Raw genomic sequence first — 24,791 nt, 5'->3', positions numbered from 1 at the left:
TGCCCTGCAGACTAGGACACGGAACAATGGCTTCAAACTACAGGAGATTCCACCTGAACATCAGGAAGAACTTCCTCACTGTGAGAGCTGTTCGACAGTGGAACTCTCTCCCCGGGGCCGTGGTGGAAGCTCCTTCTTTGGAGGCTTGTAAGCAGAGGCTGGATGGCCATCTGTCAGGGGTGCTTTGAATGTGATTTCCTGCTTCTTAGCAGGGGGTTGGACTGGATGGCCCATGTGGTCTCTTCCAACTCTACTATTCTATGATTCTAAATAAGGTCTCTTCTTTAAACTAGATCATCTTCTTTTGTTTGATAGCCCCATACAGAACACTTTATTATGGTGTTGTACAGTGGGGGGGGGGGGGAGTATTTAGTCAGATACCAATTGTACAAGTTCTTCCACTTAAAAAGAAGAGAGAGGCCTGTAATCGACATAATAGATAGACCTCAACTATGAGAGACAATATGAGAAAACTCATCCAGAAAATCATATTGTCTGATTTTTCACTAATTTATTTGCAAGTTATGGTGGAAAACAAGTATTTGGTCACCTGCAAACAAGCAAGATTTCTGGGTCTCACAGACCTGTAACTTCTTCTTGTCCTCCACTCATTACCTATAGTAATGGCACCTATTTTAACGTTATCAGTATAAAAGACATCTGTCCACAATCTCAAGCAGTCACACTCCAAACCCCACTATGGTGAAGACCAAAGAGCTGTCAAAGGACACCAGAAACAAAATGGTAGCCCTGCACCAGATTGGGAAGGCTGAATCTGCAATAGGCAAGCAGCTTAATGTGAAGAAATCAACAGTGGGAGCAATAATTAGAAAACGGAAGAGATACAAGACCACTGATAATCTCCCTCGATTTGGGGCTCCATGCAAGCTCTCACCCCATGAGGTCAAAATTATCACAAGAACGGTGAGCAAAAATCCCAGAACCACACAGGGGGACTTAGTGAATGATCTGCAGAGAGCTGGGACCAATGTAATAAAGGCTACCATCAGTAACACATTATGCCGCCAGGGACTCAGATCTTGCAGTGCCAGACGTGTCCCCCTGCTTAAGCCAGTACATGTCCAGGCCTGATTGAAGTTTGCTAGAGAGCATTTGGATGATCCAGAAGAGTATTGGGAGAATGTTATATGGTCAGATGAAACCAAAGTAGAACTGTTTGGCAGAAATACAACTTGTTGTGTTTGGAAGAGAAAGAATGCTGAGTTGCATTCAAAGAACACCATACCTACTGTGAAGCATGGGGGTGGCAACACCATGGTTTGGGGCTGTTTCTCTGCAAAGGGACCAGGGAGACTGATCCGTATACATGAAAGAATGAATGAAGCCATGTATCGTGAGATTTTGAGTGCAAACCTTCCATCAGCAAGGGCACTGAAGATGAAATGTGGCTGGGTCTTTCAGCATGACAATGATCCCAAGCACACCGCCAGGGCAACAAAGGAGTGGCTTCGTAAGAAGCACTTCAAGTCCTGGAGTGGGCTAGCCAGTCTCCAGATGTCAGCCCTATAGAAAACCTTTGGAGCGAGTTGAAATTCCATGTTGCCCAGCGACAGCTCCAAAACATCACTGCTCTTAAGGAGATCTGCATGGAAGAATGGGCCAACAGACTGGCAACAGTGTGTGCCAATCTTGAGAGGACTTACAGAAAACGTTTGATCTCTGTCATTGCCAATAAAGAATAGATGAGATGAACTTTTGTTATGGACAAATACTTATTTTCCACCATAATTTGCAAATACATTTGTGGAAAAATCAGACAATGTGATTTTCTGGATGTTTTCTCATGTTGTCTCTCATAGTTGAGGTCTACCTATGATGTCAATTACAGGCCTCTCTCATCTTTTTAAGTGGAAGAACTTGTACAATTGGTACCTGACTAAATACTTTTTTCTGCACTGTATTTCTTTGTTCTTTCAAAATAAGAAGTAAATTTTCTTCTTACTAGTTTTTGAAATTGTGTCCAAGTGGCCACTAATGCCACACTGTAACACAAAATCCAGATACAAAGAAAAAGGACATTCCAGAGAAACTTGCACCTAGATATACAGTAGAGTCTCACTTATCCGATATTCGCTTATCCAACGTTCTGGATTATCCAACACATTTTGTGTCAATGTTTTCAATACATCGTGATATTTTGATGCTAAATTTCTAAATACAGTAATTACTATGTTGCATTACTGCATACTGAACTACATTTTCTGTCGAATTTGTTGTATAACATGATGTTTTGGTGCTTTTGGCTCAGAAATGTGCTTTTCTACTATTGAAAAGCACAAAACCTTTGCTTTTATTAGAAATTGGCATTTATTTATTTATTTAATGTCAAAAGCATTGCATAATAAATAAGTTTAAAAGTGATAAAATAAAGGAATCACAAACAGCTAAATAGTTTTTTTAAAAAACATAAATTGGCATGTTGAAGTTTTCATTAAAATGCATTTTACTTGAAGTCAGGTTTTTTTTAATTTGCTAGCAGGTGTGGCCTGCTAGCACACCCTTTCCTCCTCCCCTCCACAAAGTCCTCTTGGACATCTCACACACACAAATTCATGACACTAAACACCCAGAAATGCTTACCATGTGGAGATCTAGCATTAATTGCATTAGGACCCCCCGGTGGAGTAGTGGGTTAAAGCCTTGTGACTTGAATGTTGGGCTGCTGATCTGCAAGTTGCCAGGTTCGAATCCGACTCGAGGAGAGCGCGGATGAGCTCCCTCTATCAGCTCCAGCTCCATGCGGGGACATGACAGAAGCCTCCCACAAGGATGGTAAAACATCAAAACATCTAGGCGTCCCCTGGACAACATCCTTGCAGATGGCCAATTCTCTCACTCCAGAAGCAACTTGCAGTTTCTCAAGTCACTCCTGACACGGAAAAAAAAAATTAACTGCATTTGACTACAGTTTTCTTGTGGAGTTTTGCCCTAGGGCTTTTTAACTTTTCCCCCTCCTGGTCTAGGAAAAGAGATCTCTACAAACAAGTAGTTGTATTTTAATTTCTATGTTTACAATGAATTTGCCAGAGTGGGTGCTATAAAAATGTCATATAGAACATCTAAGTATTGAAAAATAGTCACTGAGATAGCCACAAAGAACCAGAAGAATCCATGAACAAGTGATGCCCAATCAAAATTCAGGAAATGCATCATGGAAACCTTTGAACCTTTGCTGATTTCTTCGTCAGGCAAAGAAAAACAGAAGAAAAATTCTGTTTCTGTCTCAGATGTTCCTCTGTTGTCAGTTAAGATGGCATTGGGGGATTTCGAAGCAGGCAGCAGGCACTTCTCAGCCATGTGAGGATCAGGACAAAGGGCAATAAAAGACTGATCATAAAAGTACAATTTCCAAGCTCTTTGAAAAGCTGACCATCAGTTGCTTGTGTACTTCTTTGTGCCCAAGCAGCTATACAATATCAGCTTCCATCAATTAGTTTATAGAGCACACAAGCAAGCTGCCTCACCAAAGTAGCTACAGGAAGAGGAAACCACTAAATAAAAATAGATCCAAATGACGTAAAGCAAATGAGGTGTGCTTCTCCTTACAGGAAATGTTAAAATGCGAAACCTACCACCAGGATCCACAGCCACCAAAGTAAACATGATGTCAAAACATGATACTTGGAATCAGTATAAAAGCAAGAAAGCATCACTATGCCTTCTTTAGTAATGTAAGACTCAGAAGTGGCAGAGTTATTTAATTTACATTACATTCATTACATTTGCTTTGTTACATTCCATTGAAATATATATTTTCCAAGAATTGTCCGGAAGACACTAAAGAAATGAATTATCCTAAACAGTGTTTTCGATAATTGTGTCAGTCTCTGATTACATCTCAACAGTGGCAGATAAGTCTAATATAGATATGGTTGATCCCACATGCTCATCATATCAGTGCTACACGTCTTAGGTATGGTCATTTTTTAAGAAAATTAATCCAGAAGCTGTTATTTAAGAAAATGTAATAAAAAGCTCCAAAGCTGTGAGTATTCCTTGAGATAGCATAGTGATTAAACAAAAGTAGTTTGTATATTTAGTACAGTGATCTTTATCTCTACTTGCCATATTTCAAGCCTTCTTAAAATACTCTTTGTTCAAGTAAGTGTGCATGCATTAAATTGCCTGCAAAAAACCCAAAATAAAATTACTAATATCATGCCACTTAATAGTTTAAAGTTTTTAGAGAATTTTTCAAATGTTTTTAAATAAAATCATTTTGTCTGAGATTTGTTGTTGTTGCTGTTTCAGGCCATATCCCTTTGTTCTGTTCTATTCTAAATTCCACGGACTAGAAATGTGTGTGGATGCAAGAACTTTTGGAAACGAAGCTCGATTTATCAGACGATCCTGTACACCCAATGCTGAGGTAGAATCTTATGGTTTTTAAAATATATATTATTTGCTAAAACTATTGTCAGTTATTGATAATTGGAAATACTGGATAAATAATTGGAAAGTAAATGATTTCAGAAGATAGTCAGCTGAGGACTGCTAAAAAGACTATAATAGTTGGGTTGCTGTGAGTTTTCCAGGCTGTATTTCCATGTTCCAGAAGCCCACTTGCCTAGTTTCCAACAGACCTCACAACCTCTGAGAATGCCTGCCATATATGTGGGCAAAACATCAGGAGAGAATGCTTCTGGAACATGGCCATACAGCCCGGAAAATGCACAGCAACCCAGTGATTCCGGCCATGAAAGCCTTAGACAACACAATAATAGTTATTTGAGCTAATCAAGTGGATAGATTCAATAAGGAAGACATCGCTGTGAATGTTCTGAGTAGGGATATTGATGATAGAGGTGACTTAGAAGCCTCTCATTCATAGGGTTGCCATAACAATAACTGCATGAGGTTAGCTATATGGATTTATTTTCCAGTAATAAAGTGACAGCCCAGTAAATTTCAAAATTTTAACATCTAGTTCCACAACATTTTAAAGATTGCAAAAATAAACAAAAGTTTTTTCCACAAAAAAATTCAACTTTACAACTTAGATCAATTGTTCTAGTAAATCATAAAATATATAGAGTTTTTTTTACATATTAGAGAAAACAAAAGAGAAAATACTACAGAACTACTTAATCCATAAATTGCTTTGCAGATAAGAAGTGTAGGAATGTGTTAGTTACTTACGTGGAAATGGAAATGAATGGGGCTTGTAAATTGTAATTCATTTCTGGTTAAGAGTTTAATTAGAAGTTGGTTGAAGAAGCTGTTGGGCAATATTATTTTAGCTCCATGCTGACAACTTGAAATCTAGAAGAATGTCTTGACCCAAACAATAGAAACAACATGTGGAAATAAAGACCAGTACATTTTAGGGTTTTTTGTAATGCTGCCCCGTTGATAGGTGGACTATATCTATTTTACAAGTTACTTACATATATTATAACAGTCACTACTTCAGTTAACCTATTCTGCACAACAGCTTTTCCCAAAAATCATAGCTAGATGAAGATGGGGCAAGCCAATATATATGCATCTCATCTATGTATAATTGTCTAAGTTGTGTATAAAACGGCATTGAATGTTTGCCACATATGTATGTTCTGTGATCCGCCCTGAATCCCATTCGGGGTAATAAGAATATAAATACTGTAAATAAAATAATAAAAATCTATGGAATATATATTTGTTTTTAATTTTTTATTTAAATATACATAGGCATATTTAAACATGTTATGTAACTTTTTTAGGTCAGGCATGCTATTGAAGATGGAACCATTCATCTTTATATCTACTCCATCCAAAACATTCCAAAGGGAACAGAAATAACCATTGCATTTGATTTTGATTATGGAAATTGGTAAGTAGTATTGCACATCATTATTAAGTTAAATTCATCTATATAATTTTTGTAATGCTAACATTCCTAGGTTGTAAGTATAAACTAGTCAATGAACACATTTTTCATCGGAGTTAACAGAGAATCTGTTGTCACTCTGCCACATGTGGCTTTAAAATTGCAATAACTGTCAGTTGTATGTAGTAATAAAGTAGGTGCAATTTCCTGCTGAATAGATGAACAGACCACCGTACAAGAAACTCCTTCTGAATATCTTTTGGTTCATATTTATTGCTTTATTTTTCCTTTCTATGGACAATAGACTGAAATATCATATCACAAACTGATGCTGATGTAGCCAGTTGCAAAACTGGCTAGCACTGAAACGTAGCAAGTGTTTGATAACACAGGCCCACCCAGGCATATGGAACAAGTTAGAGTCTTTCTCGATTCTCGCCCACATTTGTTAACGTTATGACAAACTAGAAATTCGGTTTTGTATCTAGCTATCGCTTTGAAACATCCTGTTACTAACTAGAGGTTAACTGAGTCTGCAGTTTCTCTGAACATTATGGAGTTGAATTCATAAGTAAACATGCATCGGATCAGACTGCACAGCAAGTAAGATTGTTTTGCCAGTGTTTGCCCAAAAAGTCCTAATGACCTTTTTTCAATTTAACTCTTTCCTCTCTTTTTAAAAAGCAAATACAAAGTGGACTGTGCTTGCCTCAAAGAAAATCCTGAATGCCCAATTCTTAAGCGGGTTTCTGAGCCTACAGAAAACATAAATACAGGATATGAAACTAGAAGGAAAAAGGGCAAAAAAGAGAGGGATGCTTCAAAGGAAAAAGAAACTCAAAACCAGAACATCACTTTGGATTGTGAAGGAGCAGCTGCCAAAACAAAGTTTCCAGACAACAGGCAGAGGAAGCTTTCTCCTCTTAGGCTGTCCATCTCAAATAATCAGGTATTACAGTGTTTTCTAGAATGAGCATTTTATTTTGAACCTCTGCATTTAAAGAGCTCCCGCACAAGTAGACTTCCCGTTGACTACGTTACAGAGTCCAGCTCCATGGGCACGTGAGCCTTTTGTGCATTTTGGAGCTCCTGAACATATAATCTGCTTGAGATTGGTTGAGGCTGTGTGATATGGAGTAGTGCTGGTAATGTAGCTCTTTTTATAAACTTATCTGTCCTTATTGCATTACATCAGTTTGCATCACAATGTTTGCTTTGAATATTTTTGCAGCTCACTCATATAAGAACGTCATGCTATGCCTCAGAACTTTTGGGGCCTATTGCTGATAAAAAATGTTGACACATAACTTATGTTGATGCTTCCAAGATAAGACTTTATTTAAGCAAATTGTTTTAGCATACATTATTTTCAAATGTCACCTTTTTTAAAAAAGTTTTTAAAATCTGGTAGTGATCACCATTTAAGAAGATTTTAGATATATTGTCATATTTTGTAAATATAGCAATGGAGTCATTCTTGAGTAAAAAATTGCAAAAGTGTCAGAATATTGGCAAGATAACAAGTTACTGTATCACTGGACACTCTGGGAATAAAAGTTAACATTGACCTTCAGTAAAGAGGCACGTCTGGTTGTACATCCAGTGTTCAAATGCCTGAAGACCAATGGAAACAATTATTAAAGGGGAATTGGAATTTGGAAATGAGGATCTTATGAGTATTTGCAAATCAGATTGCATTAGTATTTCACTGTTTCAACAGGGAATTCTATACAGTGAGCTTAGAAAGGAAGTGAAAAGATGTTAACATTATGGGAAACAATTGAGATTTTAACATTTGATTTTGATTTTATGAACTGTTTATTTGATAGTTGCTGAAATTAGAAACATTCATGTAATAGGAGAAGAAAAATAGGAAATGAAGAAGATAATTGCTAGATTTGGATGCTGCAGTAGGAAGAATTCCAGCTAGCCACAAATTTTTGTTGTTGTTATATTATTATTGGCTGAGTGCTGGTGCAAGCAATTTATTCACTCCTCCGACAGCAGCCCAGTTAACTAGGAATAATCATCTTTGCATATTATCTGAACTGGATCTCCTTGTTTGCAGATAAGGGTTTTCCTAGGTTGATGCCCCCACATCACTAAGCTTTTTATTCCTGGAAGGTTTAGCTACAGCACTGGGGAAATGAGCCTTGTGCAAACTAAACAGCACACTGCTTATGGTTTAGTTTTGCATATAAATGCAGTCAGCAACAGTGGGAGGAGAAGAAAATCCCATGACATGCAGAGGCAAAACCTCAGTCATAGTGGATTGCACCTCTATGCTGTCCCAAGAATCCCGCTTCTGCTGGTGTTGGATACTGATGTGTACCATTGAATGTTGGCCTCAGAATTATAACAAAGAGAGAATTGTGTTCTAGACAAGATTAGCTTGTTACATCTACAGACAGTCCCTGAGTTACAAACAAGATAGGTTCTGAAGGTTTGTTCTTAAGTTGGATTTCTTTATAAGTCAGAAGAGGTACATTGTTTAAGTGTAACTCCAGCCAAAAAATATATTCTTTAATTTTGGATAGCATAGGAAAGGGTTAATATCCCTGTGGTGCTTCTTTTGCTATCTGTGCCCTTGTTCAGAAGATTTACCTCACTTTCTACCTCTGTGATCATTAGATTTTGAAAAAATTGGCTTGTTATGAAAATAAGAATTGGCAAGAAAGCTTCAGTTGAGACACTTTTTCTCCAATATAATAACTTTCAGGAGTGAATTTTCCTTCCGAAGGGTAGTTTTCTTCTCACTTCCTGTTATCTCAACCTCTGTTCTTAACTATGTGTCGTTTTTAGGTCAGGTGTTTTAACTTGGGGACTGCCTGTATCTTAGATTTGTAATAATTTTGCATACCCTTCATACATATATAACATGTGAAAATTTGCTGTACATACTCAAATATGTATAATCATGATAGGATTATACTAAGTCATATGTATATATACATCATAATATATAAGTAATATTAAAATATATCTTAATTAGTTGTGCTCAGTGACAAAATGCTAGTGACTTTTTACTTGACTGTTTTATACACTGAATTTCTGCATATTTACCTGGGATTAAGCCCCATTGAATTCATTAGGATTTGTGTCATCGAAGGCTTTTATGGCCAAAATCACTGGGTGGCTGTGAGTTTTCTGGGCTGTATGGCCATGTTCCAGAAGTATTTTCTCCTGACGTTTCGCCCTGGGTGAAACATCAGTAGATAATGCTTCTGGAACATGGCCATACAGCCCAGAAAACTCACAACTCAGTAGGATTTACTTCTGAGTAGACAAGTATAGCATTGTGCTATAAGCACAGTCACAAATATTATTGTAAAACATTACTTGATCACTAGTTTATTAAAACTCTGTATGTTTTTATCTCCTAGATCAGTGGTTCTCCAGATGTTTTGGACTTCAGCTCATACAATTCCTAACAGCTGGCAAGCTGGCTGGGATTTCTGGGGGTTTGAAGTCTGAAACAAAGGTTTGGGAACCACTGTTCTATATGGTGCATTAAAAGTAGCCTAAACTGGTTATATTTCCATATTTATAGACAAACTTTCTAAAATATGATAACGTAGTTTTGGATTGTAGTTTCTATCTTTTCCCTTTTTGTTCTTAATATTTGAACATTCATTCAAGTCCATTGAATAGTTGTCATGAATGTGTTAGCTCACCTATATTTAGATAATTAGTATTAAATCTTATACATCTGTTTCTGTATTTGAAATAGGGGAAATAGTAGATATTCATTTCTTTGGTTAAGCAAGTGTGACTTGTAGAGTCTGTATATTTGCTAATTGGTTGGCTACTTTTGCAGTGAAGTAGGCTTCTTACATAGCAATCCTGTGCCTGTCTACTCAGAAGTAAGTCATATTGAATTCAGTGGGACTTACTCCCAGGTAAGTGTATAGGATTGCTGCTCTAGTACTATTACTATATGTAGAGTTCCTTCAGTAATAGCAGCAGTAGCAATAGTTGTAGAGCTTCTGTAAAGCAGTCATTTCCATCTTTCAGGAGCCAGATTTTATTGATGATATAGAAGAAAAAACTCCTGTTAGCAATGAAGTAGAAATGGAATCAGAGGAGCAGATTGCAGAAAGGAAAAGGAAGATGGTAAGTTGGGAAGTTAGTAGCTGCCTAAAGCTGTCACTGAAATTTGGTGAAAGCTGCTCTTCCCATGCTAATTGTTGCTGCTTCTCTTAGAGGTGTTTAGCATTTGAGAATATTTGAAATCTGCTCCTTGATTCATGCTGGCCACATCTCAAACTTGCTTATGTGAATGAATCAGTGAGTGTGTTTCTGTTTTAGCTTGGTTGTTAATTTCTGAACAGGGTGTCTGTTTGCATGTGTTCTGAAGTTTCTTACAAATTGTTTCCTGTTTCTGATGTATTGTTGCAGTGAACAAAAAAGACTTCCAACATTTTCATCCTAATTGTTGTGATTTGTTTTGTTTGGTCAAATATAAACAGGCCAACACTCCTAGTTTTGTTTTGTTTTTTTGTTCGAGTGAAATACACTATCTATGGGAAGGTAGCATTTTTAAACAAAGGAATACAAATATTTTGGCCTATTATTAAAAGAAGGAGAAGAGGCACACGAATATACTTAATTTTGCATGTTTCTATTTCACCTTATTTTTGAAAAATGAAGGGTGGGACGTTGAGCAGTAGCTTGAGCACATCAGAGGGTGAGGAAAAACTGTATATTTGAACTCCACAGAGGTTGAGAATCTCTGAAGTAAATGGACATTGCAGAAGGGACTGAGTAGTAGACAATGTTTGGAAGAAATATTTATTTAAAAAACTAGGATGCTGTAGCTGAATGACAATTTGCTTGATCTGCTAAAGGTTCAAATCCAGTCTCTTCCTTCCGACGTATATGGCAGATTGGAATTACGTTAAATTCTTTTCTAATTTTTCATTTACAACTTCTTGCTCTTTTGTACAGGTTTTACACAAGTCTTAGTTCTTATGCTTTCTATACCCCTCTTCTTGAGTTTCCCTTCTGGGAGGCTCTAGTACAGTGTATCTCAACCTGTGGGTCTCCAAGTGTTTTGGCCTACAACTCCCAGAAATCCCAGCCAGTTTACCAGCTGTTAGGATTTCTGAGAGTTGAAGGCCAAAACATCTGGGGACCCACAGATTGAGAACAACTGCTCTAGTAGTTCTTGATGACTATGATGACTTCCACATCCTCTCTCTATGTTTGTGCTTACTATCTACCTGTTATTGCATCTTTCTTTGTCCTGGCTACACTTGTGCCTTGGGATTTTGAACTTCATGAAGACACGACTCTCATGACTTTCCATCTTGTGTCCAGCTATATTTATCATTTCTGAAATTATCACACAGTTTTCACAATATTAGATTCTTATCTTCTATAATGAGTATATGTTAGGTCTTATCATTTCTTCTGTTTTAGTTTCTTCATAATCCCATATCTCATTGGGGTTGGCTACATATAAGATGCTGTTCCCTGAAGGGAGTTCCCAAAGAGTCCTTCAGGTGACTTGAGACATCCATGTTTTCTTTCTTACAACATTTCATTATTTTCTAAATGTAACTTGCCATGGAAACATTGGCAGAAAATAGAGAATATATCTAAAGTGGAATTTTTGTTTATTTTATGGTGTAATTCAGTTACATGATGGCAGTTGCCTCTGCTGGGTTTCTTTCCTACATTATCTTCCTTTTTCAGACTTCTCAGAATATATAACAAAATTCATGCTTCAGTATTGTGATCACATTTTGGTTCTTCAAACTTTACTGTTACTTTAGGGGTTCTTCTATAAAAATGTATAGCTTATCATGCAAATATATGCCTTTCAACCCTTCATTCTGCTACAGTCCTCCTTGTGTTTCAAAACAACAAACCCTGACAAACTACCACAAATATTTATACTATTTTTCAAGTCCCTCATAAAGCCTTTTATGGTTTTTCATCTCCTTTATTTCCAAACTTGTCTTATTCTTTTCTTTACTACTCACACGTCATAATTTTCTCTGTTTAACACAAACTGCAGTCCCCGGGGACTGGGCGGGAAGATCAGGATGGACTGTGTTATTGTTTACAAAAGGATCTTTTATTTTGTAGTGCTGTGTTCCAAATGTGAATGGCCTGGGATGTGGCTTAAGAAAAAAATGAATGCATTTTTTTGGTGGGAGGCATTCTTCAATATATTGTGATAACTAATTTTGAGTAATTGTTTGAGGGCACACAGTAACCTCAAATGACTTCTGTTACATATTATTTATCTTTCATTTGAAGTCATCTTTATTGGAGATGATATATTAATGTATGAGCCTAGAAATTTTAGTCAAAAAAATCAACCCCATATTTTGTTGCCCATCCCCCCATATGTACTTTTAACTCCTATCCCCAAAAAGAACCATATCCTTCTCTGAGTAGAGTGATGAAAGGCAAGACTTCGTCCTGGGAAAAACTAAAAGAAGCAACAACTCCCTCTATACTCTATGTCATGGTGCCACTTCTGATCTTCTTTCCTAAATGCCTGGACGGGGAAATAGCAGCAGTGTCTAGTAGCAACCTGACCCCTTAGACAGCATTGGTGCTTTCCCCTCTCCATGGAACAACATTTGACATATCCACGAGTCATATCATGGAATCTGCCTTTGACTTATACAAGAGTATATATGGTAACATGATATTGATGTGCATTTGACATAATTGGCAAATAGTGTTCAAACACTACTTTTAATATACCTAATATTCATTTGATTCCCACCACCCCCAGTTGTTAGTTTATTGATAAGAAGAGCTGATAAGATTGGGAGTACTCTGTTCCTCCTTTGGCAACCTTTCTTAATGAGAAGAAAGCAAGCGGGTTGGATAGCATCAAGGGTAACAGCAAAGCTATTGACAAAGGCAAGGGGGGATGGGCAACAAAATATGCTGTGGGAACAGAGGGATGACATCAGAATTTTTTCCATCCAATAGAGGGTGTTTCCTGTCGCTGCCTAGTGTTAAAGTTATCAGGCAACTTCTAAAGTTGGAAAATACAATTGCTGAAAGAGTGGTACATTTCCCCCTGTAATTACTGAATTGATAGTGCACTTAATGAAAAATGTAGAAGACATCCCTATTTATTCCATCTACATTATAAATCTTCATTGACCTACCAAAGAGTTCTGCATTTTCACATGTCTCCGTCTTCTTAAATATGCTTGCCTCATTTTTGAAAGAAAAAAGGAGGAAAGTTTGGTTTGATGCATTAAGAGATCTACTTTAATATTTAATGCTTCTTGAGAAGGTGGCTATGTTATAGTACCAGTACTCTTATGGTCCGATAGAAAGAGGCATAATGTTTCAGAAGATAAATAGGCAGACAAACATATATAGGTAGTCCCCGAGTTACAAACATCTGACTTATAAACTACTCATAGTTATAATGTTCATAACTTGACGACTGCCTGCAGACATGGTAATTGATGTCATGCCTTGTCTTTTGTAAAAGTCCTATCTTCCAAGTTAATGTTTTCCTCTCATCTGGCATTCCAGTGACTACTTTTCTGAAGGAAATCTACCAATGCTAAGGAGTATGTGTGGTGGAAATATGCATTCCCTATATTTCAGTGACAGAAGATTTCAGGATCATAGGTCCAAAACACTATTAACCACTCTGGTCATATTGACACTTGATTAATGTTGAGTCATCAGCTAATGTAATAAAAAAGATACATGCTGCAACCTTTGGGAAATGTTCTCTGGTCATCCATTCTCTCCTGCCACCTATAAAACTGAAAAATTATTTTCTATAGGGCCAGTAATTAAATGTTTTGTTATGCAAATAGAACTATATCTATTGATCCTGATATGTATGGATACAGTTTTGAGAGCAAATTGTGCTTGTGAATTTTCACAACATTTTGGGATAGAAAACCGATAATTGTATTCACTAATTGCAACATCAAAAGTCTGAATTGTGTTTTATATTACCTACATGGAATGCATTTATTCTTTAGGAGAAAAGATGGCAAGGAAATAGAAAAGACAGATAATAGTTATTCAGAGATTCTGCCTCTCCCGGGATTCAGGAAAAATAGACTTGGGCATCTTTTTTACCTCCAGCTGTAGCATTTGCCTGGCTCAGGTGGCCTATTAACCAGATAGAAGATTAGGCTCAGGAAAAAAAGGCCTGAAGTATGCTTGAAAAATGCTTGCTAACAAAATCAAAGGGGGATGGAGGAACTCAACTCTTACCAACTAACCAGGACAAAGCAAGAATGTTAAGAAAAAAATTCTGAGTGCTTCCTCACTCATATAGCACAAAATAAGAGCTGATTATAGGAAAATTGAAAATCTTTGAGCAGGTACACATTGCATAGTGCCATAGTGCAGGGGAAAATATTTGGTTTCCTCTTTATAAAGAAACCACTTTAAATGAGTTTGCTAAAATAAGCTCACTCTGCTGAAGCACTGTTCGAAACACATGAGGCCAGTTCCTGGATGTGGTCTCTAGTGGAAATTGTGTTTCATTCTTAAATAGCATAATGCCATCTCTTCCAGGAACATGTGTCTTAGTATCTTTTCACATGAACGTGATAATTTACATTAATCTTGTAGCACCTTTCCTTTCATGGGAGAGTAATAAGGTGGGCTGCGAATTCATCCAAATTGAATCCAAAATGCATCATCTGGTGAGTTACTGGTGGTGCATAAACAGCATGTTGGAGCTGTCCCCATTTTAAATGGTAGAATTTTATTTTTAAAAGCTATTCTTCCATTTTAACATGTTTCAAAACTCTTTCCCAGTTACAAGAATAACTATGTTGATGAGAAATTTAATGTGATGTATCTTTAAAGCATTTTTCCTTTGGAAATATAGAAAAAATATCCCGCAAATACTTTTTAAGCAGAATTGCTATAGGAAATGTAATGTTTCACGAACTGTTTGTATTTTATACTACTTAATGTTGCTTCTTTGGTATAAGGAATTGACTGTAAATTATGGATAGATATGGTAGTTATATTAATGGCAGCTGTTTCTTGGCAAATGCATGCACAATCCATTTTCTTTTGTTCAGTTCAAAACACAGTGCCATTTCCAAGTGTCCCAACATTAATTTATGATTACAGCATTGATTTTGTTGATGTATTTCACTGAACATTACTCTTACAGAAATATATGTTACATTGACATGTGTTTTATACTTTAATTCATTATCTCTTGGGTACGGAATATTTTAAAATGAATATTATTAAATTCTTCAGACCAGAGAAGAACGGAAAATGGAAGCTATCCTTCAAGCATTTGCCCGTCTGGAAAAAAGAGAAAAAAGAAGAGAGCAGGCTTTGGAAAGAATCAGTACGGCTAAAACTGAAGTTAAATCAGAATGCAAGGATGCGATTAAATCAGAATTTAATGATACTGAATTTGTTCAGGTAATATACAATTTTATTACATTTATGATGACTTTAAAGGATTAACTTTCAAAATTACCTGTTGTTAGCTTTATTGGCTTTGATAATATAGCTAGTATAATATGTAGGGCCCAGTGACTATTACATTTTATGAAGTCCCATTCACAATGGAGGAGACCTTTGTAACTCCTTATGGATATCAATCCCTATGAAACTGTTTTGGAAACTTTGCATATTGTTAAAACAAGACTTTTATTAATAATGAATGTTGCATCATCTTATTGCTGAAAAACTGAGATTTCTCAATGTGGTTACTATCCGCAGGGACACAGACTGGTTCAGAAGGATGCAAATTTGTTATTAAATCACAGAATTGTAAAGTTATACCCCCAAAATAGTTGCCATATACTGTTTCATCACTTCTGAGTTTTACAATAATAAAACAGATAAAAACATTTAAAAAACATACATTAAAAATATATCAGAATAGCTACCCCAGTTATTAAGATCAAAGGCTGCATCTCGAAATGTCAAAAGGACATGTCTGGGAAATATGTTTCACAAATAGGATGCCCCTACATACCTTGTGTACTCACTAGCCTAACCTCTTGGAATAATGGGAGATGCAGACTAGATTTTTGCTATAGATCTCAAATCCCAGGCATGCTGGCATGGGAGGAGGCTTATTAAATATGCTAACCCAGAGGAGATGAAGCCATAGCAGAAAAGCCACCACTGATATACGGCAGGTGCATAACCATATAATATAATGGCTAATGGTTTTTCATTGAAATAAATACTCATGTGACTCCTCAAATTTGAAAAACAGCAACAGCCATAAAGCATATGTTTAATTTGATCTGATTTTGCTACATCTGTTGTATGTATTGTATCAGGAACCAGCAAAAGAGGAAACTGCCACTAAGCCAACCCCTGCCAAAGTCAATCGGACAAAACAAAGAAAAAGCTTCTCTCGGAGTAGAACTCATATTGGCCAGCAGCGGAGAAGGCACAGAACTGTTAGCATGTGTTCAGATATTCAGCCATCCTCTCCTGACGTGGAAGTTAGCTCACAGCACAATGAGCCTGAAAATGCTGCACTGAAAATAGAGCCTGAAGTGGAGGCAACTGTGGCTGAAGTAGTTCCTGAACCAGAAGCCCCAGCACTTAATAAATGCCCTACTAAATATCCTAAAACAAAAAAGGTACGTGTATTTCTAAACTTAAATTTGTATTTCATGTTACTTTGTGTAAGCAAAGAATACCGTACTGTGCATTGCATGTTAGCTTTTGTGATGAGAAGCAAGGCAGTGGTTTAGAGGTGTCACTCTCCTCTCACCCATACATAAAATGTTTCATTGGGGCTGCTAGCTAAGTCTCCTCCCATTAACTTCTTGTCTAGGAGCCCACTCCTCTTTCTCAGGTCTCTTAACCATCCTTTAACCCTTTCTGGAGCCTCTCTTTATAACATATTATTTAAAGTAATATTTCTTGTAGCTATAACCTCAGACAAGGGCCTTTGCAGTCTGGGACTATATCTTGACAGCAACATGGTCAGTTTGATATTAAACCCATTCTCCTTATCAAAAGAAAGCACTTTTCTCCACAGGATTGCATGTCCAATGTACCCTTTTTGATACTGTGGATGTCTGTAATTTGGGGACTGCCTGTAGGTATTATAATACATTTGAAATTATCATTGATATAACTTAGCAGCACAGTGACATACATTAAAAGAAATACAGAAGCAAATAATGGGCAGTTATATTAACAAAGTACCACAATCCTTCTGAAATAGTGAAGCGGGTACCTCTACCAGAAAGCCAAAAGGGAGGAATACAGACACATTTCCGACAGTGATATACCAAGTGCCCTGAGCCAGGAGTGGGGATTCTGCGGCCTTCCAGATGTTGGTCTACATATTCTTGCATGTCTAATCATGATAGCTGGTGGGGAGGAATGCTGGGGCTTGCAGTCCAAAAACTTAAGTGATTGTGGAGATTCATTGGAGGAAAGAACCAGGCACATTAGGCCGACCCACCTCTTTGAAAATGAAGTGTTAGAGCAACGTGCTTCCTTGCGGCTAAATTTTGGGCGAATCTGAACATCTTATGTTGTCTTTTTCTCTTTTCTTTAGCACTTGGTGGATGAGTGGATGAGCGAGAAGAATGAGAAGACAGGCAAACCTATAGATGGCCTTTCAGAAAAGCCACTGCGTATAACGACAGATCCTGAGGTTTTGGCTACACAATTGAATTCTTTACCAGGTCTCATTTACAGCCCACATGTATATACAACTCCTAAGCACTATATTCGTTTCACGTCACCATTTCTGTCAGAAAAACGACGGAGAAAAGAACCTGTGGACAACATTGGCTCTTGTAAGAAGGTAATGTGTCTTATTTTTGACTAAAGTTTTCTTCCTCTGGATGTTAATACAGTAGACTCTCACTTATCCAAGCTAAACCTTGGATAAGTGAATATCTTGGATAATAAGGAGGGATTAAGGAAAAGCCTATTAAACATTAAATTAGGTTATGATTTTACAAATTAAGCACCGAAACATCATGTTTTACAACAAATTTGACAGAAAAAGTAGTTCAATACGCAGTAATGTTATGTTGTAATTACTGTAAATACTATGTTTATTTTTCCATGTTTATTTTTCCAGACCATTTTTGTTAAGTTACGGATGAGACTCGTGGTCCTGCATATGTTGAATTGTTGTGTCTCAGCAGCCTTGGCCTTAAGCCTATCATATATTTTTTTTCTGTGTCAGGAGTGACTTGAGAAACTGCAAGTCTCTTCTGATGTGAAAGAATTGGCCGTTTGCAAGGACGTTGCCCAGGGGACGCCCAGATGTTTTACCCCCTGTGATAGGCTTCTCTCATGTCATCTTATTGGAAGCTGGAGCTGACAGATGGGAACTCACTCTGCTCCCCAGATTCAAACTGCCAACCTTTTGGTCAGCAGTCCTGCCGGCACAAGGGTTTAACCCATTGCGCCACATGGGGCTAAAGTCTATGATAAGGAATGCACTCCAGCAACAGCATTCCCACCCCTTGCAGAAAGTAAATGAGAAGGTGCTGATATCGTTAGAGTAGTTTTAATTATTTCAAAATATATATTGCAGCGATGGCTAAAGCAAGCTCTGGAAGAAGAAAACTCAGTGGTTGAAGATAATTTTAATTCACCATCTCACGAAAGATCTAGAAGTCCTGCCATCAATGGTGAAAGTAGAAGCCCCTTATTGCTGAATGACAGCTGTTCCTTACCAGGTAAATGTCTTTTTCTGCCTGTGCTGCTGCTGGTGATCTCCTCTAATCCTATTCTAATTTGCAATATATCGTAGTTTTCAAATAGTCAATTGGGCATCTACTGCTTTTCCTTCTCCCCACGTATATTTTCCCTTAGGGTTGGTGATAAGTGGCTGTGCATATTTGTTTGCTTCAAAGTCCAATGTTGGATTGGACCAGTTTTCACCCTTCTTTTGAGGGCTATGGAGATAATTTTTTGCCAACCGTGAGTCGTGATGTGAGGCTACTCTCAATGTCATTTTAACATTGGGGACAGGTTGGAGTTGGAGGAGGGAATCTAGCTCAGAGCTTCTTAAACTGGGTCCCGATCCCAAATGGGGTCCTCTTAGCTCAATGTTGGGGTTGCAAAGGGGCTCCTCCCCACACAGAATAGGAGTGGAAAGAGGAGGAGAAAAAGCCAAAAGCCAAGCCCAAGCTGCTAAGGGAAGGGAAAGGCGCCCACCAGAGGCAGCCAGCCACATGGATGGACAAGGAGATGAGGAAAAACAAAGGAGGCTTGTAAGGATAGAGAAGAGAAGTACCTTGCCAGCCCTCCATGAATTTATTTTCCTTCCTACTTCCCAACCACACCTGCTTGCTTGAAGGAAATCTGATTTCTTTTTCGTTATTTAAGGATTTCACTTTAATCTGCTTGCAGAGTTTTGCTTGCAATAGAATCGGCCCTCTGTATCCACAATTTCAGAAATCCACAGCTTGAAATATGTATACAGTATATATAGAGAGGGGGCAAACCTTGATTTTGCCGTTTTATATGAGACATCATTTTACTACACCTTTGTATTGTTGAAGTGGGAATGATTGTATATAGAGTTGTTTAAATGTAATTGAGTTATAGTGGTGCTCTGACATGTATATCATGGGATTTGAGCATCTATGGGTTTTGGTTTCCACTGTGGGCCCTGGAACCAAACTCCGGAAGATACTGAGAGCCACTGTTGTTTACTTAAGATGTTTGTACTTTGAACTTAAGCATGCACCATTTGTTATTGCTGTGGTACAGTTAGTCTTCCGCACCCACAGATTTTACCATCATATTAAAAATATGCCTATTTTAGTCTTTGAGTGGTTCTATGTGAATGCACACTTATGGAGAATGCTGCGCCTGCGCAGGCTCTAACAAGCTTCCCAAGCTGTTTCACTTTAAATTTTGGCGGTAACCCCATCCATTCTTCCGGCGGGCATAAAAGGTGCCCCGGCTACTCGCTCCCCAGTTCCTTTTTTGCCACAGCTGCAGTAGCTCTGCAGAACTTCGTTCAAAGTGACTGGCTTCTGGGCTTACTGCCCTCTTGCTCTTGTGTGAGATTCTGCTGCCAAGGGTTGCTGGAATTGAAACCCTTTTAAACCCTTTTTACTTCTCTGGAGGCCCAGGGCTAAGTAGTAGTGGCAATGGGCCATCCAATGAAATGTCCCCTTTTCAGCAATACACATTCCGGGAGATGAGAACAACCTTGCAGACCGTCACAGCAGGTCAAAGCACACCACCCACGAGTGGGCACTGAACCCGAGCAACTCTACTAATTCTTCAACAAATGGGGGTGGCCAGCCATCACTCTCTTCGTCTCACCAACAAATGCCCACCTACCACTCTCAGATCCTGCTATAACCCGAATGTGGACATGGCGAATCTGGGGGACGCTTTTCTCCTCAATTGGTCACAAATTTCCTTTACATGTTCCCACTGATTCCGCTAATCCTCAGACTCCTTGAGCGCATTATGTGACCTAATGAAAAATCAAAATGTATAGTCCACGCACTGAAAGAAGATATGTGTCACACAGGTGAACAATGAAGAACAAGTTGTTCATTATTCTTAAATCCAGAACAACATATGTACAATGTGCGCAGTTGTATCAACTCTCACAATGTCCAGGGTGAAGACAGGTGTGGTACCCAACCCTTCTGGGATTCTCTAGGGGCCGATGCCACGAATTCAGCCCGATCCCACCCTTTCTTTCCAGAGAATACGGGAAGACACTACCCCCGGACATACAGTCCCTACACCTCTCGGCCTGGAGAATCCAGTTGTAACACAGCTCCCCCCAAACCTGCAAACCTTCCTGGAGGCAGCCCACAAACCAGTTATAGTCATATGCCTACAAGATCTCTCAGTGCTGACAGTTCTTTTGGGACCAGTGGTGGCACCTGAATCAGCCACGTTCTCAAGTTCCTGCTCACTTTGATGAATTGCAGCTTGGTTCTCTCCTCCATAAAGACACTCCTATCCACCTTTTCATGGACACGGCAGAACAAGAGCCACAATTCCCCGTTCGCCAAACATTTAGTAAAAACATTTCTAAAGGACCTTCACCCGCCCCCTGACCCTGGGATGGAACTTGGATCTCGCCCTCTCGCAACTCCACAGCCAACCATTAAACCTATAGCAACAGCAAATCTTCACCTGGAGTCTTGGAAGGTTGCCTTGCTCACAACCATCACTTTGTCTTGACAGCTGTCGAAGCTAGCAGCACTCCAGATGGATGAACCCTACCTAGTCTTCCACACTGACTGCTCAGCACTCCATACTAACATTACTTTACTGCCGGAGGTAGTCTCGGTTTTTTCCACACCAACCAGAACATTGTGTTGCCAGCATTTTTTCCAGTCCTCTACATCCCCAGTGGAACAGCGCACCTGCTGGATGTCTGTTGAGCGCTCTTGTTCTACAAAGGACTCAGTCCATGAGAACATCACCTAGACGTTTGTATCTTGTGATATCAACAGGCTGAGACAACTGGTCTCAGCGCTCTGGCTATCCCGCTGGATCGCTTGCACCATTGAATTCTGTTACCAACTCGCACATCAACCTCCACCGCCATCGGTCCGTCCGTAAACAACACAGGGTCTTGCAGTATCCACGGTGTCCCTGTGGAGGATCCTACTAGACGCCATTTGCAGGGCAGTCATTTGGGCAATCCCTATGACATTTGTAATACACTACGGTCTGGATGTGAGGTCTCGGCAGGATACGGCCTTTGGGAGATCAATTCTCACCTCTAGTATTTCACAGTCCCATCCCACATCAGTACCAGGCTCATGAATCCACCACAGCGACAATCATGCAATTCTGCCATTGTTCTTTCGGCTGAAACATGACAATCTCCTGGTAGAAAAATTTCTCCCCATTCCCACTTGTCCATTGGACCAATGTGCTTTGTGTTCTGACATTACACTCGGTAATTTCTCTGTGTTATGTCATGTCATAATTATGAGGTTACTGAAGTTTGTACTTCATTCATGCCTACAGTTTAGCCCTGCGTGGCTTATGTTTCAACATGTAGAATTTTACTCATGCCGACAATTCATCCCTGCGTGGCTTATGTCACAACGTATTGAATGTAATGTTCTGCCCAAGGTTAGGGCAACTCGACGTTACCTCTGCATGCCCTTATGATGTTATTGTGATGCGTCACAAGTTATTTATTCAACAGCACCAAGCTATAATGTTGAACTCCTATTGCTACTAGGCAATAAGTAGATGCTCTGTTGATTGTTTTTCCTATACCAGGCATTCGACTTGGTCGTGTGTTGTAAGACTGTCATCACATAACAGTCAAAATGTTTGCCCTGGCTCCTCACTTGAGTCATTGTTGTGGCTCCTGTTGCTATGTACAATAACTTTTTACATGTTTGGTTTATATACTGGTGTCTGTTGGACATTTGTCCCGCCTTCCATACACCACAGCTTGCTAGTCTCAATAAGTGCATTCATAGAAAACTTGAAGAAGGAGGACAGGTTGCTTACCTGTAACTGTGTTTCTTTGAGTGGTTCATTGTGAATCCACACTAACCAGCCCATCCTCCCCTCTGTATCAAACCCCTCCCCCTTTCTAGCTCCCACAGCAGCTCAGGAACTGGGGAACGAGAATCCAGGGCACTTTTTATGCCCGCAGGAGGAATTGGTGGGATTAATGCGAAATTTTAAAGTGAAACTGCTTGGGAAGCTTCCGTTAAAGCCTGTGCAGGCACAGCATTCTCCATAAGTGTGGATTCATAGGGAACCACTCAAATAAACACAGGCAAGCAACTTGTCCATAAATACCTAGGGTCACATAAAACTTTTATTTGGCAAAAAGGGGTGGCAAGCTGGAAAAGTTTAAGAAGCTCTGATCTAGCCAACCACTGTATTTATGTTTTAGGAATGCCTCCCCCCCCCCCCCCCAACCTGAAAAACATATTTTAAACATTGTTGTGGCCTTGGTCTTTTAGAGATTTCTTGGATAAGATTCTGCAATATTGGGATTGTGGGTCTATGCTTTCCTCACTCTAAACATATTGTATGTGTCTGTAGCTAAATAGCAAAGCACAGCTCTGCAGTGTATTTTTTTTCAGTCAACAAATGTTAATTTTGAACTTATGTGCGTTTGTTTCTATTTAAGCTTGATTGTTTTTCAAATTTAGTTATTGATTTAATAGCAGTTTCTACTAAAGTTTTAATGCATCAATAAACAAAATTATTACTGTAACATGTTTTCTTGCCTTTCCTGTTTAAATGTATAGACCTCACTACTCCATTAAAAAAACGGAGATTATATCAGCTGTTGGATTCTGCCTACTCAGAAACATCTACTCCTTCTCCATATGCTACACCAACTCATACTGATCTTTCAGCCTCAGATCCAATGTTGTTTGCCACTCCTCCTAGAATAAAAGCAGATGACGAAAATTGTAGGAATGGCTATAAGCCCATTTATTCACCTGTTACTCCAGTTGTCCCATGTGTACATGGAAATGCAATGCACTTTGAGGTAAGTTTTTATTTAGTATTCTTCTCAGATCTGTCAGTATACTGACAAGTAAACCATTTAAGATTTTATCAAAAATGTTATTTTAAAATTATCAGAACATGGAGAGATGGTGATGAAGGGGTGAGTGCTACTACTGGTGCCTTTTGAAGGAATTGGACAAAGTCATAGAAAATACCGCTATCCAGACTCCCTTCAGGATGTGCAGCAATACATTTCTCAGTATCAGTTTCTAGGGATCATGGCTGAAAGGCAATATTACTCTTATGTCTTGCCTGCAGGTTTTCCCTTGGGTGCTGTGAGAAAAATGTTGCTAGATATAGGCTGTTAAAAATCTAGGCCCAAAATTACAGAAAGTCTTATTTGTGAATTTTTCATTTTTTGTTATAAATAGATGTAAAATCTTCTTCTTTGAGAAAACTATGGCCGCACAAAAGGGTTTTTTGACACACACGCACCCATCCAGCCCTCTGCAGACATGTTCCATGGGATTCAGGGACTCTTGGACTATGTAGAAGCTATTTGGGCCTCCAACTCCCAGAAGCCCTAGCTTGTCCAATGATCAGGAATTCTGGGAGTTGGAGGGCTGGAGGTTGAAGAGACCTGTTGTAGTAAAGTGAGGAGAAACAATTTAGATGTTTCCAAGCAGTCAAACACTGCCTGTCTGATTCAGCAATCCAAAGCACCACATTTTTTCATGATCATACTACAGTGAAATATTATTTGTGTTTGCACTTAGTGACAATCTAGAGTTCAACGAACAGGATGATTTGTTGAAAAACAGATTATTCTCATTCTGAAGTCATCTTCTAACTTAGGTTTGATGCATTCACCAGCCATAAACTGCAGTCTGAATCCATGATTTATTATGGCCTCAAAAACTCTTTTTTAGAATTGTGACTGATTTTATGTTACGTCTGAACCTAGAACCATTGCTTGTCCCTTGTTTGAATGCCAGTTGTCCATGAAACAATCACTATCAAAAAAGAAAGGAGAGAAATAATAAATGGAGAGGGTTAATCATGCTTTGCTGGGTCATGTGCCATACAGTTCATGGTTTAAGCCTTACTACAAATCATATTGTTTCATGTCCACAGGGGGCCATTGTAACGTGTACATGTATAGATGTTTCAATTTATTAATATTTCTCAGTTATTTCAATGTCTCTGTGTGGGAGCTGTACATGAGTAGGCCTTGCTTACACAGTGATTAGGACTACAAATCTGACATCAATGTAAATGGCACACTGAATAAATAGTTGCAGAATTCCTTTATTATAATTTGAGTAGTTTCAGCCCTAAGCATTTATTATAATTCGATTCAAGAGCAGGATGAAAATAAGATCAATTTGGAATGATTTTTTATTTTACTTTTAATTTTATTTTATTTTTTGGTTTGGTTGGTACAGAATATTTCTTCACCTGAGAGCTCCCCTGAAGTTGTGAGGCGAACATATAATCAGGAGGTAAGGAAAACAGTTTTGGAAAACTTTTATATCTTTGCACAGATGTTAATATTGGT

The 24,791-nt window shown here is 38.5% G+C and overlaps 1 protein-coding gene across 5 annotated transcripts in view; it reads left to right on the top strand.

Moving 5' to 3' along the window:
• kmt2e (lysine methyltransferase 2E (inactive)) overlaps positions 1-24,791 on the top strand; it is a 77,160-nt gene that overhangs the window by 40,187 nt on the left and 12,182 nt on the right. For 3 of the 5 annotated variants that reach the window (XM_008111547.3, XM_008111546.3, XM_008111550.3), the window contains 10 exons: positions 4,273-4,390; positions 5,724-5,833; positions 6,515-6,779; positions 9,845-9,943; positions 15,062-15,232; positions 16,108-16,416; positions 17,349-17,600; positions 18,345-18,489; positions 23,026-23,273; positions 24,679-24,735. In XM_008111547.3, the coding sequence (XP_008109754.1) occupies positions 4,273-4,390; positions 5,724-5,833; positions 6,515-6,779; positions 9,845-9,943; positions 15,062-15,232; positions 16,108-16,416; positions 17,349-17,600; positions 18,345-18,489; positions 23,026-23,273; positions 24,679-24,735 (1,774 nt within the window). The remainder of the gene's footprint in view (positions 1-4,272; positions 4,391-5,723; positions 5,834-6,514; positions 6,780-9,844; positions 9,944-15,061; positions 15,233-16,107; positions 16,417-17,348; positions 17,601-18,344; positions 18,490-23,025; positions 23,274-24,678; positions 24,736-24,791) is intronic. The other 2 variants (XM_008111549.3, XM_008111548.3) reach the window with 2 other exon arrangements.

The sequence above is a fragment of the Anolis carolinensis genome, chromosome 5 (genome assembly GCF_035594765.1).
Source record: "Anolis carolinensis isolate JA03-04 chromosome 5, rAnoCar3.1.pri, whole genome shotgun sequence".
Classification (NCBI taxonomy): domain Eukaryota; kingdom Metazoa; phylum Chordata; class Lepidosauria; order Squamata; family Dactyloidae; genus Anolis; species Anolis carolinensis.
Note: the sequence above shows the minus strand (reverse complement) of the source record. Positions and strands in the feature narration are given on the sequence as shown.